At 34.3% G+C, this 18,521-nt stretch overlaps 2 protein-coding genes across 2 annotated transcripts; one reads left to right on the top strand and one right to left on the bottom strand.

The window, feature by feature from the left end:
- Positions 1 to 8,386: 8,386 nt before the first annotated feature.
- LOC147511849 (protein MAINTENANCE OF MERISTEMS-like) lies at positions 8,387 to 9,154 on the top strand. The gene has a single exon (XM_086598583.1). It carries the CDS (start codon positions 8,387 to 8,389, stop codon positions 9,152 to 9,154), a length of 768 nt encoding a protein of 255 aa, XP_086454709.1.
- A 3,256-nt stretch (positions 9,155 to 12,410) lies between these two features.
- LOC147511848 (uncharacterized) lies at positions 12,411 to 13,226 on the bottom strand. Its single transcript, XM_086598582.1, has one exon. It carries the CDS (start codon positions 13,224 to 13,226, stop codon positions 12,411 to 12,413), a length of 816 nt encoding a protein of 271 aa, XP_086454708.1.
- Between the last annotated feature and the right edge of the window lie 5,295 nt (positions 13,227 to 18,521).

Here is an 18,521-nt window from a genome sequence, read left to right as displayed (position 1 = left end):
TGTTACTTGACAACTTACCTTTCTTACGTCTTAGAACTATGATAAGGTTTTAGCGTATCCAAACACACAAAGGTAAAACCTTTTTCATTTGTTGTACAACTTTTAAGTGTAGCTAAACTAAATGATGAGTTTTACATCTTGTTGAACTGATTTTTTCATATCTCTAACAAAAATGGATTTTTGTAGATTAATGATGAAGATACAAGCAACCAAACTAAAATATGAAGTTGATATTTGTTTATTCCATGTGAATTATATATGAACAAAAACTTTAAAATGGATAATATAATTGGTTGTGAGAGATAAATGTAGGATAATGAAAATGGTAAATGGGGAAAAGTGAATAACAAGAGAATTGAAGGATTAAGAAAAAAAAAAGTTGAAAAAAAAAAAAAAATTATGTGGAAATGAGCTGAGTAATAAGAAATGTAAGAAGAAAATGAGATATCTTGCTGTTTTCCCGCCTAACTATTTTCCCGCCCAATTTATTATGTCTTTTGTCACCTTACAAGTGAGAGATTGACAAACTCACATGCACTATATATCAACAACTTTACTAGTGTTAATTGTTTTATCGCTAACATTTTTCCCGCTCAATTATTTCCCGCCTAACAGATTTCCCGCCAAATTCAGTTGTCTATTTTCATCTTATAAGTGAGGGACTGACAAACTCATGTGCATTGTATATCAGCAACTTTACTGTTATACATTGACTAATTATTATTTCATCTACTGATGAAACTACTTCATGATTTAGAATTTCGGTTTTGTTGGATTTTGATGTAATAAATTTGAAAAGAATATGAATTTTATCATTTTAATGGAACATATCTTTTGTTCATTTTATTATGAGGTATCTTTTATTATTTTGCAAAAATATGAATTTTGTTATTTGAATGAAAATGGATTGTGTTAAATTTATTGTTTTATTATTTATTAATTATTTTTATATATTATATTTTTAGTCATTTTAATTACTTAAGAAATAAAAAAAAAATACTCAAAAATCAATGATTGAGTGTAAGAGGAGAGAGAGTACTGTTTTGTTTAAAAACAAAACTCAAATACGTCAACATCATGGGACAAGGAGAGAGAAAAGTGTAAGAGGTGAGAGAAAAGTGTTTTGTTTTTATTTGAAGGGCAAAATTGTCAAAAGCCGCGTTGAAAAGTCAAAATTGGAAGTGGGTTACTACTTGGGAACACATTGACATTATGGGTTACTAATTGGGAAATTACCCTTTAGTCCTTACGTAAGTGCTCCCGGTGTAATCAGGGTGCTTTCGAAAGCCACGCTGCTTGATGTAGTACTAGTGTCTTGCAACTTCCAAATGCTCTGACATCCAATCTGTTGCCTACCAAAACACATATAACAAACACGAAAATTTATTGCATAGTATATACAATTAATGATTTAATAATCTCTTGGCCTAACTAATATAATCTCTTGGCCTAACAATAATAATATAAAAGTCGGAATAGATATTTAAAAAAAAAACATTCAGAAAGATCTAGCTATAAATGATTTACAAACAATTTTCTTAAGACTAATTTGTATTGATAGTTTCGTTCGAGTAAGAAGCTTCATTCAATAATATAAAATATATTATTTGTTTTTTTCATTGGACATATAAAATAGAGGTCTCAATGGGATTACTAACAATGGAATTCACATATGAAGATTCACTAGTTTTCGAACCCATCCTACGAGCAGGTGTCATTACATGATTTTTTTTTGTAACTTAATAATTAGAAGTCCTATGTTAAAAAAAAATATAAATCCTAATTCATGAATTTGCATTACGAATTGAACTGCTACTAATACAAAACAATATTATGTGTTTTGGTGCCTTTACAATATTTGCATACTTCATGTGGGCAATAGGTTATGGCATAGGAATCTTGATTCTCGACACAATCATGTATCTTTAGTTTGAGATCGACTTATGAGTATGAGAGAGTGAGTTAGTTTGTTTTTTGTTTTTTTGTTTTTTTTTGTTTTTTTTGTTTTTTTTCCTATAAAGATTATTATTTGTTTTAAGTTAAGATTATTGAGTTTATTACTTGATATGAGTAATTGAGTACTACATTCGTTAAAACTTTGAAACCCAAAGTGCTAATTTTCCAAACTGAAATGGTGTTAAGTTTTCAATTATTTATCGGTGAGTTTAAACTATTGATCCCAAATTTAATAAAATATAATGGGCCTCATTTTTTTTATCACAAATCCCAAGATCTTAAAAGAAAAGCCCATTTTGTGTGTGATAGGGCCTCATAGTTTATTAATAAAAAACCCAAATATAATACTTGAAAAGCATGTGTCATCAACTAATACGGATTTTGTTGATGTTTAATACATATGTGAGGTGTTGAAATGAGTAAAGTAAATGATCGTCCTCTCTCTTCTCATTTTCGGATAATTTACTTGTTACCAAATTTCGAAAAATATTGTACTTTTATCATTCACTATCACCATGAAATTGGTCAAGATATCGAAGTTTGTTTCTCTGAAGAACTCAATCACAATAGCTACAGGTATCCTTTTGGTACAACCTTACTAATACTTAGTTGTTTACCTCTACCTATATTGAACTAATGAAATGATAAATAAATGAAAGTGATAGAATGGTTCCTTTGAGATAACCATAATCTCCTGATTTTATGCCAAGGTGTTTTAATAACTCTTCTCTACATTTTCTCATCCATTCAACTGTTTAAATAGACCAAAGTATATTTAGTACCATCAAAATAGGTACCACAACTACAACTACTTGAGTGACCGCTACACATATCCCTAAAGAATACGAGAACACTAACAACTCTAATCCTAACTACTATTGACCTCATTCAACTCATTATAAACTAAGTAACAATTATTCAAATTTAATCACATTCTCCTGATCATACAATAACATGTTATGCACATGTACAACTAAGACCCATTCTCCTGATCATACAACTAAGACCCATTCTCCTGATCATACAATAACATGTTATGCACATGTACATGCATGTAACACCTTTCATGTGATACCCCTGGGTGTGGCTCGAGGAGGGGTATGATGGAAATGCACCTAGTCTAGGTATGGGTGACGGTTGTGCCATGGTGTGATCTTATTTCGCTTAGCCGGTTGTCCAAAGATCTTGGTTATAAGTAATTGATCCTCCAAATCCTAACGTTGAGGCATTTTCCATAATGTTTGGTTGTGGATTCCGTTGAAACTCCGCAGTTAAGTGTGCTCGGGTAGGAGTAGTCTAAGGATGGGTGATCTCCTGGGAAACTGCTTTTCAGAGTCTAAAAACCTCACACTGTCGAAGGTCCGCAGTGACTAAGTGAAGATAATATCGACGTGGTAGGATGGGGCGGGTCGTTACAAAATGGTATCAGAGCCAAGGACGGCTTGATCTTAAGGTGGGATTGTGATATCCCAGGGCATGGCCCAATTGATCTTTCAAATCCTAACGTCGAGGCCTTTTCCGGAATGTTTGGATGTGAATTCTGTAAGAACTCCACAGTTAAGCGTGCTCGGATAGGAGTAGTCTAATGATAGGTGACCTCCTGGAAAGTTGTTGTCTGGAGTTTGAAAACCCCACATTGTTGGAGGTCCACAGTGGCTAAGTGGGAACAGTATCGATGTGGTAGGATAGAGTGGGTCGTTACATTATTTGAAAACGTTATAAACATACTTGATTATTTGTCTGGTTTTCAATTGTTTAAAAAGTAGACAGGCAAAATCAAAATATTGTAAGTAAACATAATGTAATGTTATTGAGATAACATTATAATTATAATTATATACCTTATTCACCAAATCAATATCTGCATTGTTTGAGACTGCAGTTTTTTGTTGATCTCTCTCAGTTGTTATAAAACCACTTCTTCACATTTGCTTCTGTAACCTCACCATGTTCTTTCAACTGATATGTAATATATTGGATTTGTAATTTAGTATGCAACTGATTGCTATGATTGAAGGTTTGCTCCAATATCTAAACTTGCATTGTTGTAGGACTCCACCGCTTTTTGGCCGTCATCTAGCTATTAAACAGAGGCAATGTAAAAACAAAAATAATTTCAAAACTTGTTGGTTGTATATGAATACTTTGGTTAGAAGTTGTATTAAATAATACTTATCTAAACTAGAAACAGGTACATATTTAAGAGTTATGTTATTATTATTCAAAAGGTGTAGATAATCAACGACAAAGATCGATGCCCTTCTTGTTCCAATGGTTTCTAAACCTCCAGTGAACATTGCCTGATTGAAATGCATGAACTGCGGCTTGAGAGTCAGAATCCACCCAGATGTTCTTTCAGTTAATTTGGAAACTTCTAACTTAGATAAAAATTGTTGTCATATTTAAAAGGAAATCTAATAGTCAAGAAAATAGTGTTTTTGCAAATCATATTTTTTTTAGGTTAGAGATTCCAAATGAGTTGAATTTTTGTAGATATGATATTTATGGTAAGTAGATGATATCCACAAAAAGAAATTAGGTTTTAATTTATTTTATAGGTGAAGTTTTACTTACGTACTTAAAATAAGTAAAATAAGTATTTACTTAAATATATATATACGAGGAGATTCCGTTTACCACATTTTTTATACCATGGTTTATACCACACTCTCCTACAAGATGAGTTAAGTGCTAATAATTTGTAGATATAATCTACTAACCATTGATAACATCTCCACAAAAATTCAACTTATTTGGAAATTTCTAACCTAGTTAAAAATCGTTGTCAAAATTTTTTTTTTTAACAGTTCATCAAAATTTTCGATTTTGCAATCATTTTTTGACATAGTTAAACATTATCAAATTAGTTGAAATTTTATATAAGTGATCTTCATGGTTAGTTGAGCACATCTACAAAAACTAAGTTATAAACTATGATATAAAAAGTGTGGTAAGCAGAACCTGCTCGATATATATACTAATCTCGTATCTAGTAAAAAAGTACTTGAAAACCACTACAAGATATCGTGTTTGACTGGGGCAAATAATCGTTGTTTTTAACTAGATTTGCAAATGTACGTATCATTGTATTGGCTACTTTCAATTTGGTAGCCTCCACAATCTACATGCCCTAATCCTGCATTTATTTTCAAAAGAAATAAAATATAATTTCATTTTCTCTGCCTTATTTTTAGTGACATTAATTGTTCCTTCTAATCTTCAATTACCCCATGTGTGCCTTTTTTATCCAATTAGACTGCACAATATTAAACCAATCAAGAATGAGCCTACATGCATCCAGTTGAAAATCTGCATAGATTGGCAGCCATTTTAAATCTAGCATGGCTCTGGCTTTTATTATAAATTGAATGGGTAGGGAAAACGATTCTTTACCCAACGGCCTAACATTTGAAAAAAAGATTTGTCAACATTAATGTTGATGTTTAGCCTACAAAGGTCTTATATGCCTAACTAACTTAAATGAAACGAAGACAAATTATTATTATTTTCCAATGAAAACACGAAATGTCATTGTTTATCAATTAATTAATGAAAACATTCATTCTATTGGTCGAAAATTAGAAGGTTCTCACGTCCAGATATTACCTTTCGTTAGCACATAAAATCATAGACAGTTGAAGTTTCAATGGCAACAGTTATGGAACCAATTAAAAATTAGAGAGAGACCCAGGACAACAGAATGTGATTGGCCCAGCTAAGCAAATTAGTCCATGTCAAATTAGTGTGGCCCTATTTTGATTGAAAACCGAAATTAAAAAATAAATACAAGGAAAATAAAAAACAAAATCTGAAAAGAGTCAAAAGACCAAAAGACCTTACTCTTCGCCAACACCCAACCCATCTTCTTCTTCATCTTGGACTCACAACACGAATTCAGGTATGAAATTGATCAGGTAGAACAGGCAAAAAAAGATAACCTTTGTCCTTGCTCATCTTTGTTTTGATCCCCATCATTATTTAATTTAAGTGAACAAATCTGATTATGTGATTTCACCATTAAAATCATAAGTTGTTGAAAATTTTGTTGGGTTTACCGCAAATCGAAATCCTTAATGAAAATTTGGAAAACTGAAAACCGAAAATTGTGTTATATCACTGAAGCGGGATGAAGAAGTCAAAGTTTGTGGATTTTTGGTCACTAACGTACAATTTTAGCCTTTTAGTAAAGCAAAAGTTACCATAGAATTTAAAGCTGATTTTTGTTGTATAAGGTGTAGAACGCCGGAGATCGTGCTTCACACTAGAAAAGATGGAGAAGAAGGTCATTTGGTCATTTGGTCATTTGGTCATTTCCTATTTCTTTTTTCATTAATTCCTTTTTCTTTTTTCTTTTTGGGTTTTCAATAAAAATGGGGCCACTAATCTAACGCTGGGCCAATCACATTCTGTTGTCCTAGGGCACATGCTTTATGTATGTCCACAAATTCCTTCTCATTAGACATTATATACAGTAGGTAAGACCTTTGAAATGGCTTCATTTTCTAGTGGGAAATAGAAACATGCAAAATATTTGTCACCAAAATTCATCAACAAATTAAATGCACAAAAGATATCCTTAAGGCTAAGTCGAATGGTTTGGTGTACCAAAACACCAAACCACAATAGCACAGCGAATACAGTTAGTGAGATAGCGAAATCAAATCCAATGGTTTATTTTTCTAGCCGCCAGTGACAATGGCATGCAGCACAAAATATTAAATATCGGTTATTTGTTTCCAACAATAATATTGACTTTTGTTATCCGCCATCAACAGTGGCAGACAAGAAATAAAAAAAAAAAAAAAACAATTTTTTTATACGCCACTCCCACAGGCGTGTAGTTATTTACAATATTACCCTTTCAAACAAAAAACACCCATAACACCAAAAAAAAAAAATCACTCTCATTGTTCAACACCACCACGCGAGAAAAATAGAATCAAGAAATTGGCGCCAAATTTTGGATTTTTCATTGCCACTTCCCACAAAAATGGCTAGAAAGAAAGAGGGAAGCAAAAAAACTGCAACAGGTAATTCTACAAGCTTGCTTATAGTACTCTTGTACTTTTTAATTGTTAAATGTGAATCAAGAAATCCCTTTGTTTTGATTTATAGTTGTTTTTGTGATTGCACACCAATTATTTGTTCAATTTCCTTCAAAGCATGTTTTTATGGTACATATAAATGCGTGAAACTTTTTTTTTTTTTGAAAGATGGTACAAATACAACCAAGAGTAGTGCGACATTCACACTATATTTGTTACATGGCTGTGGAAATGTATAAATCACTTTCCATCAAATGGAAATTGCGTCAAACAGAACTGGTGTGAAGTAGTGTGCATTTTTCACATATAGGGTGGTTACCTTAACCTGTTCCATAGGTCAAACAATTCCAAAATTTGTTCTGTAAAACTTAGTACAGGGTAAATGAATTATATCTCAAAGACACAGACAGAAAAGAGGTAATAACACTTTATCTAGATATGGACCTGTTCAGATTGCCAAGGGCATTGCGACAGATCATCTCCTTTGTAGCATTTTACTGCTCTCAACAAGGGTGTTTAAACTCTATTCGTACAGCATTTTTGCAGATTTAGTTCTCGACACTTTTTTTTCACTCTTTGTAATTTTCTCTTCTGACTTCTCATTTTTGGATATAGCCTTCTTGATGGCTTTCATCTTTCTAACATTCTTTGATCTCTTCATGGGCACTCCCTTCTTGATATTTTTGTTGAGAACACCGTGAATAGAATCTTTAGCTGTAACTTCTATTGTGTCCATTGCTTGGCGAGTATCTAATACTGTGGGCATCGAGATATCCATCGAAGCTGCACCATTTTTCTTATCTTTCTTTTTGTTTATGCTCTTCACCATTTCTTATTCTAATAAGTTTCTGGCAGGTTTCAATTAATAAGTATCTGATACTGTGGGCATCGAGATTTTCGTTAATTTATAATGATGTGTTATAAAACCATTGTAGGTTTCAATTGATGTGCTACAAGTTTTTGTGGGACAATTTAGTCACTAATAACTTCCCTGCAAGCAAGTTCTTCAAGCACTTTGACTTGGATTCTCAATACATCAATTGAAACCATTGTCTAAGTCCCAGCAATACGTCCACTTGATTTGGTAAATGATGTGTACGTTAGTATCCTTTTGAAGGATAACTGGAGTTTTTATAGGTTAAGGAGACTACGATTGTGTGTTGATATACGTAGAATACTATAGTGTGGTCTAGTTTTGTGTCATACCATCAGTAGAAAGAAAATGCCACACTTAATTTTATTTGTCGTAATGCCATATCATCTAGTTTTGTGTTATATCATAACTTGCACTTAATTTTATTTGTCGTAATGCAAGACCAATTTATTTAGTTTCATATTATAAATTATGTTTGATTTTGGTGTTAATTTATTTCTCACAAGTTACAATGTCTGGCATTTTACACAAATTCAGAGGTAAGGGTACAAAGTCGAAAAAGTCAGGGACACCAAATGCCCCAAATCCAGAAGATGTACGTGTAGGGACTTCTTATTCTGAGTTTGATTCTAGTTCTTATCACCGTGTTGTTGTAGAGGAAAGTACACACATATCCTTTACTCTTCGTGAAGGTGGTGGAACGAAGGGAAAAGTCGGTAAGAAAGGGACTTTGGCCCCTGTTATGGAATGGTTGAGCCAAGTGAACTTTGGAGAATTTCAATTGATGCTTCAGAATGTTGGTTTTGACGTCTTTGCTCAAATTGATATTGAAAAGTCCGATAGACAGTTAGTTGAAGCAATTGTAGAGAGATGGTGGGACTCTACCCACACATTTCATTTTCCATGTGGCGAGATAGGCTTTACGCCCTTTGATTTCTCAATGCTTCCGGGGTTGCGTGTTGGAGAAGGAAAGATTGTAGCTTTTGATTCAAAATATGAGTTATTTGATGAGGCTGTCAAATATTTATCTTTTTTAACGGAGGATGAGATTCATAGTGGCAGCATCAAACTGAGTCATTTAGAGATGTATACAACTTATGTAGTGCAAGATGGTGTTAATGAAAGAGAAATAGGGTTTCGTGCTTTCATGTTGTATGTTATTGGAAATGTATTGTTAGCAAATTCTCACAGGAAGGTTCGTTTGGGATACCTAGCTAGTCTTATTCAGATAGATGAGATCGGTAGTTATGCTGGGGAGGAGCTGCATATACACATCTAATTATGTCTTTGGACTTGGTATGTCGTTTTGGCATTGACAATGGTAGTAAAAGCCGCGGGATTGGTGGGGATGTGGCAAGTCATTGAGGTAGTTAAAAGTTATTTTATTTTTAAATGGATTTGATTAGTTAGTTATGTGCTAATATATTTGTTTTGTTCACTAAAATTATTGGTATTATTCATATTTTCATTTTAAAAATGGCATGCACATTTGGATACTTGAAGATCCCGACCAATTTCACGCTATAAATAATTGGGGTCCAACTTACCGATTCAAGGTATCATAAGGTAAGGTGAAGCCCATTGTAATATAAGTCTAGCGACAGCAAGTAGAGTAGAAGTACTACTTCGGAGTTCTATTGTATGGCTACCATGGGCAGATTCCACATGCATACGCATAAATCATCCATATGTTAGGAAAGCATTAGAGTTGACTAGTCGGCGATGCATCTTGTTTGGACCGTTAGTAAATGTTTGGTATTTAGGAGAGCGTTGTCGTCGCCAAGTCACTAGCGTTCCTTTAGTTCCTTGTGATCCCCCTTCGCATATGAATCTTAACGGATGCCAGACTGATATATTGCTCCAATGGTACAACAATGGCGACATTTTTGTTGATGCCTTGATTAGACAGGTTAGTGAGTAGCAATACACTGAGTATTGGGCTCGTGTCTCAGTGAGGATGCTTCTACCCCCAACTTATAGAGGTGTGAATGTGGACTTTGTTGGTGCATCTGGTCTTAATGAGGATGTAGGTATCTCACAGCCGATGGGGGCAACCCTTAATCACTCATCATATCCCCCATTATCACAAGTTGAGGCAGTTGTTACTCCTGAAGCCAATTGGGTTATCCCTATTATTTGTCGTAATGGTGAAATCTTTAATTTACGTGTTCCATCAATTGACAAAGATTTGGTGCCACATCTCCCTATTGATGCCAACTTGACACCAGTAAGTAAATTAAATAGTTTATTTTATTTTATTTTTTGTATCAATTTTTAATTTATTTAATTATGGTATCAATTTAGGCACAGTTGAAGACGATGTTAGAGGACTATATGCATGCCACGACTTCTATGGCTAGTTTTATTTGCAAAATGAATAGTGGGTTGCATGCTAATAAGGATGATATATTGGAATACGCTCGTCAAGAATTGAATAGTCATGACATTTCATATTCTGAATATCCTGAAGTAGTTGCGCCTCAGATGACCCCCCCCCACAAGTTCAAACTCGGCCATCTATCTCAAGGGAGGATGTATATGTCCCTCATTTTGCGGGTGAATTAACTGATCCATCCATGCGTTACTCGAGCTCACATGGAGAAGGAAGTAGCAGCTATGGTTTCTATTAGTATTCCAGTCAAGCTTGTAAGCCATCCTATCTACTTGGTATTTATTGTCTTTGATTCCGATACAACAACTAAAGAAAAATTTTCCCATCCTTTTATATAAGTTGGTTTGCTAAGAAACATTACTGTTAGTTCTATAATGGTGTCAGAAAAATTTGATCACTGAGAGTCTGAGATAGAACCTTTGATCACTTTGATATAATAGAATGAATTTGATCACTGAAAAATTTGATCACTGAGAGTCAAAGATATTTGCTTATGGGATAAGTATCTAAGTGGGGATCCCTGGGGGTTTAGGTCCCACATGTGAAGACCCTTTGCACAAACACCACTATCACCATCATTGCCATACTTCGTCTTGTTACTCATGAAATGGCCCAACTCATTTGGCTATCTGAAGTGTTTCGGTAGAATTCATAAAAGTTTTAAATTTGCATAGCCTTTGATTTTTGTAGTTTAAACACCAGTATATTGTTGTAGTTTAAACACCAGTATATTGTTCGTATTGTGAAGATGGTTAGTTTAATGACTTTGGTATGCTTGCAGACGACAAAGACACTTTCAGCATGGATGACAAAATGGGGGATGTAGAGTTCGACATTAAGCCTTTTCTCGAGGCCGTCAAAATGCATCTGGTAGACCTTCTAAGCGGTACAATTGTCAGCTTATGTGGGTTGATGTAGAATGTGGTGAAGTAGAGCTTCAGCTTATGTGGGTTGATGTTCTAGGTTCCAGGGGCATTTAGAGTTCATCTATGTATGTATATATGTGCTTGCTGTTCGGCATGTTGTTTTGACTACTTTCATGCTTTAATTATCTCACGACAAATGGATGAGATTCAGATTGTTAGTTCTGTTTTGAGACGTGTAACAACATAAACGTAGCAATATTATTTGCTTCCATGTATAAACTTTCATTAATATATTTACATATTTAGGTACATAAAGGATTGGATGCCATCAAATATATTTTGGCCAGATTTCACATTTTATTACAGATCTGAAGAACTTCCCCCTTGACTATGACTTTAAATGATACATTTTTGTTATCTTTGATAGAAAATGAGTGACAAAGTAATCGAATATGCAAAAGAAGTTGCTCAGAAGAAAAGTCAAGTTCCACATCTGAATGAGAGAATACTGTCATCTTTGTCAAGGAGATCTGTAGCTGCACATCCTTGGCAACTGAGGCTTGATCATTATCCACCACAAAGCTGGCCTATTTAGAGGGAAATTTGGACACAATTTTGCCTACTGTTATGTGTTACGAGATTCTAATGGTCTCTACTTGGCTGCACGAACATAAAGCAATGAAGCATGTAGTGCAGAAGAAGCCGAATTCAAGTGCCTACTCCAAGCAATTGAATGGAGCAGGCACTTGAAATGCACGACATAAAAAGACTACCATTCCCATAAATGCACGAGTAAACGTACACTGGAAACATATAAGAAATGCACGACATAAAAACATCTTAATTCTGATCACGCCATTCCCATAAATGGTTAATCAGACGCTGCTCTAATTCCACATGCTCGTGCCTATTATGCACATATGCCACGCGTTGCAAGACTCTGCGGAATTCAGCTGAATTGGGGTTTCAGTCGGGAACAATTTCTACTATATTAGGATTTTCAAAGTAATCATGGTTAATAATAGGTTCAGAGTCTCCATAAACGTAAGCGTTCAAATAGTTATGTCGTTCTTCCTCAACAATCATGTTATGCAAAATAATGCATGCCGACATAATATCATGGAGCACATCTTTGTCCCACAAGCGAACTTTGCCTCTAACAATTGCAAAACGAGATTGAAGAACCCCAAATGCTCGTTCAACGTCTTTTCTATAAGATTCTTGCATCAGCGTAAACAATTTATCTCTTCTTGATTTAGGATTCCTTTTCGCCTTCACTAGTGTAGACAACTGAGGATGTATACCGTCGGTAAGTAATAACCGACAAGATAGTCCTTACCCATGAGAGAATAGTTTTCCGGAGGGTTAAACCTAATGCTAGTCTCGTGAAAAAGATTAGAGCGCCACAAAACATTAACATCATTATTAGTACCTGGTAAACCGAAGTAAGCATGCCATATCCACATGTCGAAAGAAGCAACTGCCTCGAGTACAAGAGTTGCTGATCCATGTCGTCTAGTATACTGTCCTGCCCATTCCATTGGACATGCTTGCCACGTCCAATGCATACAGTCTAGACTGCCAAGCATGCCAGGAAAACCTCTTAACTCAGCAATACGGAGTAATCTGACAATGTCTTCTTCATTTGGGGATCTTAGATATTGTGCACCAAATCTCTCCACCACATGTTTGCAAAACATTTTAACAAAAGAGAGTGTTGTTGACTGCGCAATACGAAAATACTGATCCATTGAATCAGCTGGGCTTCCGTTTGCTAGCATTTGGAACGCACACATTATTTTGCCGCGTGACGACAAACCGGGTTTATTGGCTGCATCATATTTCTTCATCCAAAAATCACTATGTTCCTTAAGACCAATCCTAATCCTCGAGAATAGGTGACTGCTCATTCTGTTGCGCTTCCGAAATAAAACTTCATCATATGTGGGATTGACACCGAAATAATTGGCCTTTAAGAGAGCATTTCCCGTTGCCCTATTACGGTTCCTATAAGCGCGTCCTGGGACAGACCCAATATGGAGAGTTGGTTGATTAGAGTTTTCAATGATATGAGCTGTTGTAACAAGATTCATTTGAATGCGAGAGTGAATTTTTTGTCAACACTTCTTGTTCATGCATGAAGTGTCTTTCAATACGTCGTCTTCTCTGGGAATCAGAATCATAATCATTATCACTATCAGAATTCATTTTTCTAGTAAATAAATTATGGAATAAAAATTGCAAATATTAAAAGTTGTGTGTGATAGCAAATTGGTTTAATTTCTTACGGAGAGTTATGTTATATATGCTGGTGGAGGGCCAGGAGAGTACACATGCAACATGCGTACTCTAGATAGATTCTATGCATTTCTTAACACAATTCTTTATCTTGCACACACCCCAATAAATAGATTCCATGCATGCATGATTCATTTCAATCTTGCACACACCCCAATAATTTCTTACATAATTCATTACAATCTTGCCCACAACCCAATGACCCTAATCAATAGTGTACACACCACAAGAAAATAAAATTCAATAATTCAATCTGACCCTATAAAAAGACTGTCTTTTCCTCTCTAAAATGCACATTCCCGCAAACATCAGTAATATTTTATTTTTGTCTTATCAATAATACTGTCTTCATCTCTCTCTCTCTTTCAGTAACAATGTCAAGCAGGGGATCATCATTTAGCGTTGATGAAGACACAATATTATGCCAAACATGGTTGGATAATTCAATTGATCCAATTACCGAAACAAATCAATCAGGCAACATATTGTGGGATAAAATTAAAGAACAATTTGAGAATCAGAGGATGATACGGGGTTTTACAGAGGCACGAACTATGAGAAGTGTTACAAGTAGCTGGCAACTTATAAATAAAGCAGTTACTTTATTTCGTGGATGTTTGAATCGTCGAAGATATGAACAGATCGGGAACTAACGAAATGGACATTGTAATATATATATATATATATATATATATATATATATATATATATATATATATATATATATATATATATATATATATATAGCTAGAATATAATTGATTAAACTCAAACTAATATTTTTTTTTTCTTTTACAGATGGAGCAAGCAAGGAAGTTATATGTCACCAGGTCTTCAGATAATAAACCCTTCAAATTTGATCATCGTGGTTTATTTTGAAAGACTACAAAAATGGGCGCCATTCAATTCCAACTACACTTGGTTTCTCTCAAACTAATTTTCATAATGGGTCTCGGCTCCATTAAACAAACAAGATGGCATGGGGAACACCGATTCGAAATGCAAAGACACGGTTCATCAAAAGACCGGATTGTGGAAGAGACAAATCAAAAAAAAAAAAGAGTTTGCGGTGAAAACGAAACTTTTCTCAAAGAATTAACGCGACAATCTCAACGGGCAATGGAGGCCATTGAAGCAGCAACTGACCGTGGGAAAAAATTCTATGAAAGTGAAGCGTCTAATCCTTCAAGGATTAAACTTGCAGAAAAAAAAGAATTCCGTGAGACATTGGCATGGGAAAAGGAGATCATGAGCACAAATACATCGATTATGATACCTCAAGGAAAAAATGGTACAAAAACGCAAAGAAACAAATTTTGAAAGATCAAATTCTTCAATGAATGCACGGACTCCTTCAAGAAATTTGCACTTTGAAAAATACGAAGAAAGCGATTGATTAATTTGATTAAGAATTTTAAATGTTTCGTACATTCATTTTTAATGCATTTCCTTTTAATTTGTTGTTTTTTTATTTTCAATAAATATTTTATTTAAATAATTAATTAAGTTGCTGCAAATCGGAATAAATTTAATCTTAAAATTGAAATTATAACAAAGAAATAGAACTAAATCAAAAAAATTTAAAAGGGTAGGATAGAATGGTAATTGCATAAATTAAGTTATTAAAAAAACAAAAAAATAGAGAATTCAATGCTAACCGCCAGTGGGAGTGGCGGGTGGAAATATTGATTGAATTCTAACCGCCAGTGGGAGTGGCATGTAGAGTTATTTCAAAATGAAAATAAATTTCTAACCGCCAGTGGCTATGCCGTGTAGAGTTATTTGGTTTTTTTTTGGCTGGCCGCCACTGGCGGCTATGGCGATGAGAGCATACGCTATCGCGTTAAAAGTGACTGCATAAATAGAGAAATTTATAAAGATAGCGTTGGGGGTATAACGTTTAACGTACTATTAGATCACATTTTACGTGAAATTTGGTGTTTTGCCGCACCATTAGACTTACCCTAAGATATATGAATTGATATTTCTTGTCACTATGACTTACGAATGAAATTTGACAAGTTGATTGTTTTTTCAGATGGATAAGGACTAAGTTTTGGACGTTGAGCCATCGCATTGGTCGCATTAAAATATCTTTAATCCGATGTTGACTTGTAACTAGCTTTGGTTTCTAGCAAAGATATAAGGGAAATAAGTGACATTTTAAGTAGTTAGTTAGCTTCTTACAAGGGCGATAATATGCTATGGAAGCCTTTCACATCTTGACTTTGAAATTAGTTAATTAAACTTAAGTATATATTCTACTATAAATCAGTAAACTAAGTAGTAAACATGTGTTGTTAATTAGCTGGATGCTTATTCAGTTGTGGCTATATCTTGGCGTTTATGTAAGGATGTTCTTTAACTTAATCTTTGATGTGTTCATATACGACTTAAGTGGGACGTGGTCGTCCATCGATCATCTGGTGGAAAACTTAGCTTGTAAAATATGGATTTTTGCATGGCACACCGCACACGTACCGTATTACTATTTACTAGACTAATCGAAACAGTCAAGTCTAATGAGAATATTTAACTCGATGTCGTTGGCTTAATTAGTTAGAGTGTTAGACTAATTTGCCCAAACAATTAGTTGACTACTACAACAACACTGTTATTTTCTTCATTGAATCATAGTCTTATGTACAGTGTTTATTTCTAGCTAGGCTTCAATTCATTAGAGTATACATGTGCAGTTCTACAGTAAATGATTTATTTAAATCAACGTGACCAAGCCAAGTCGCCAAGTGAGTATATTCCACGTATTCTCAAGAGAAGAGCATGGAGCCAAGCTCCTAGTAGTCTGTCTGCTGCCTTGTTGTAAACAATCTTTTTATGCTGCAATTTATATATATGGAGTGGTGTTTATCGAAAAAAATATATATCCCACATATTCAATACTTGGGCTTTATAGATTGTCATTCATACAGATATCTATATCTAATCAAGCTAACTATTAAACTGCTAAACCATATGCAAAGTTCTTAGTTCAACACGCTATATTCTTCTTCATACACACATGACAAAGGAATATTCATTTGCAAGTAAAGCCACCAATAACCAATATGTAGACATTAAAGCGAACATAAGTAGGCCGGCTTTGAAGGGTCCCTTAATTAGGAGCTTCTTCATTTAGAGCAAGTCTAATCCTAACCCGGCCGAAATCATAATGGTAGGCAACACATATAACCAAAACAAGATGGCCGGAAGAATACAAAATTAACTACACCATGTTAATGCTTGATAATTATAGGCCAGGTTACCAAACTTGACGAGAGTTCATGCCACAGAAATATTTAAATGCGTGAAATGAAGGTCTCACTAACTATAAAGAAGTCTACAACACTACTGTACATTGTTACATCTCATTTATATAATTCTTATTATTCTATGTAGAATTTTATATGTTGAAAGTTAAAACATTGCATAATTATGTCTTTTAGAGAAAAATGCGCACTAGACTTGAACGACATAGTATGTAGTTGATTTAACACAGAACTGGTTTTGCTATTACTAAGAATGCTTCTATTAGTTACTACTAATGTTCTTCTCCCAATTAACTTCAATAATCTTAGTCAGAGATGGTAACCGTACCTTTGAAAGAGTCCCTATAATTTAAAATAGACAATATATTTATCACAAATCAATTACATAGGCACACTATGTTCAGAGGGGGTTTAACACCTGGTTAGGCAATAAATTGAATCTTGTAGCCAGGATATTAGAAAACATTAGCGCAGCATAGTAAATTTAATTCGAAGAGAAGGACGTTGATCATCATTAAAATATCAGCCAACAGAGTTTATTTGAATTCATTAATATGAAAAAAGAGATTTTTATCCAAAAAGAAAGAAGGAAAACGATTACTACCAGTAGTTATTCTTTAATCTTTCTTCTAGCGGTACTAATTATTATCCGAAAAACAACAGAATAATTACCAGTAAATTTTGGAGTATGTATCAAATAGGGTCTAGAAATGCAATTTCAGTTTCAATCATAATCTATGTACTTAGAGCATCATCAACGCGTTGAGATATCCATTTATAATGTGACAGATGGAAATGATTTTGGCAATTTTTACCCCCAACGTGCGCTGTCAAAACACGATTTATATTCTAACAATTGTCAAATTCCAAACCAAATTTGTGAGAAAAATATAAATGAGCCGCATGGACAAGTTGCCCGTCCCAAAATTTTGCGGTCCATAACTTTTTATGAACGGATATATTTAGGTCCGTTGACCTTGTGGCATGGGATAAGTTTTGTTGTTCAGAAAAACGAAATCAAATTTAACAATTTTGCAATGTACTTAACTTTGATTTGGCAATTTGTATCACTGAAAAATGCTGACGTGTCACAAGCAATTATAACAACGCATTGATGATGCTCTTACAAAGTTACAATTATACCTATTATCGTTTATATAAATATATATATATTACTACTGTACGTAATACTGTATGCATCATTCCTGCAGCAAAAAATGTTTATACTTATATCTTATTGCAAACATGTTACCTAAATCAGGGGATCAATTAAAATAATTGTGGATTTGGCATCCAAATTATTTGGAATATCTCGAGTTACATGTGGGCAACAAGGTGCACTCCAGGTAATTTACATAAATAATTTGAAGCCAATTGCGACACGGTATGCAGCTATACACTGGATTTACCCAATTACTCAGGGAGTCAGGGAGTAATGATATGTTTATAGTTGAAGTCGTGAAAAGATTTTCACGAGACTGAAGAAGACCGTTAGAGTGAAGGTTCAAAGAAAACCAGAGCAAGTATATTGAAAGTTTCAAACATGCAGATGTAAGAAAAAATACGTAGAATGTATAATAATAGGAGAATCTTTTATGGTTATGAGTCTGACAGGGATGTTTTCCTCAGCTTTGAATTGGCCACCACATGCAAATTCTGTGACTGACCAGCCAGAAACAAGTAAACTTGCTGATCTCACACACTTCGCCACATTCATGATCGAACATTTCACCCTATTGGAAACTTGGCCATATCATAAGACCTCATTGACGACAAGTCGACAAGTCCATAATACGATTAATAATACTCAAATTGAAGCCTGTA

The sequence above is a fragment of the Coptis chinensis genome, chromosome 3 (assembly GCF_015680905.1).
Source record: "Coptis chinensis isolate HL-2020 chromosome 3, ASM1568090v1, whole genome shotgun sequence".
NCBI classification, from domain to species: domain Eukaryota; kingdom Viridiplantae; phylum Streptophyta; class Magnoliopsida; order Ranunculales; family Ranunculaceae; genus Coptis; species Coptis chinensis.
Note: the sequence above shows the minus strand (reverse complement) of the source record. Positions and strands in the feature narration are given on the sequence as shown.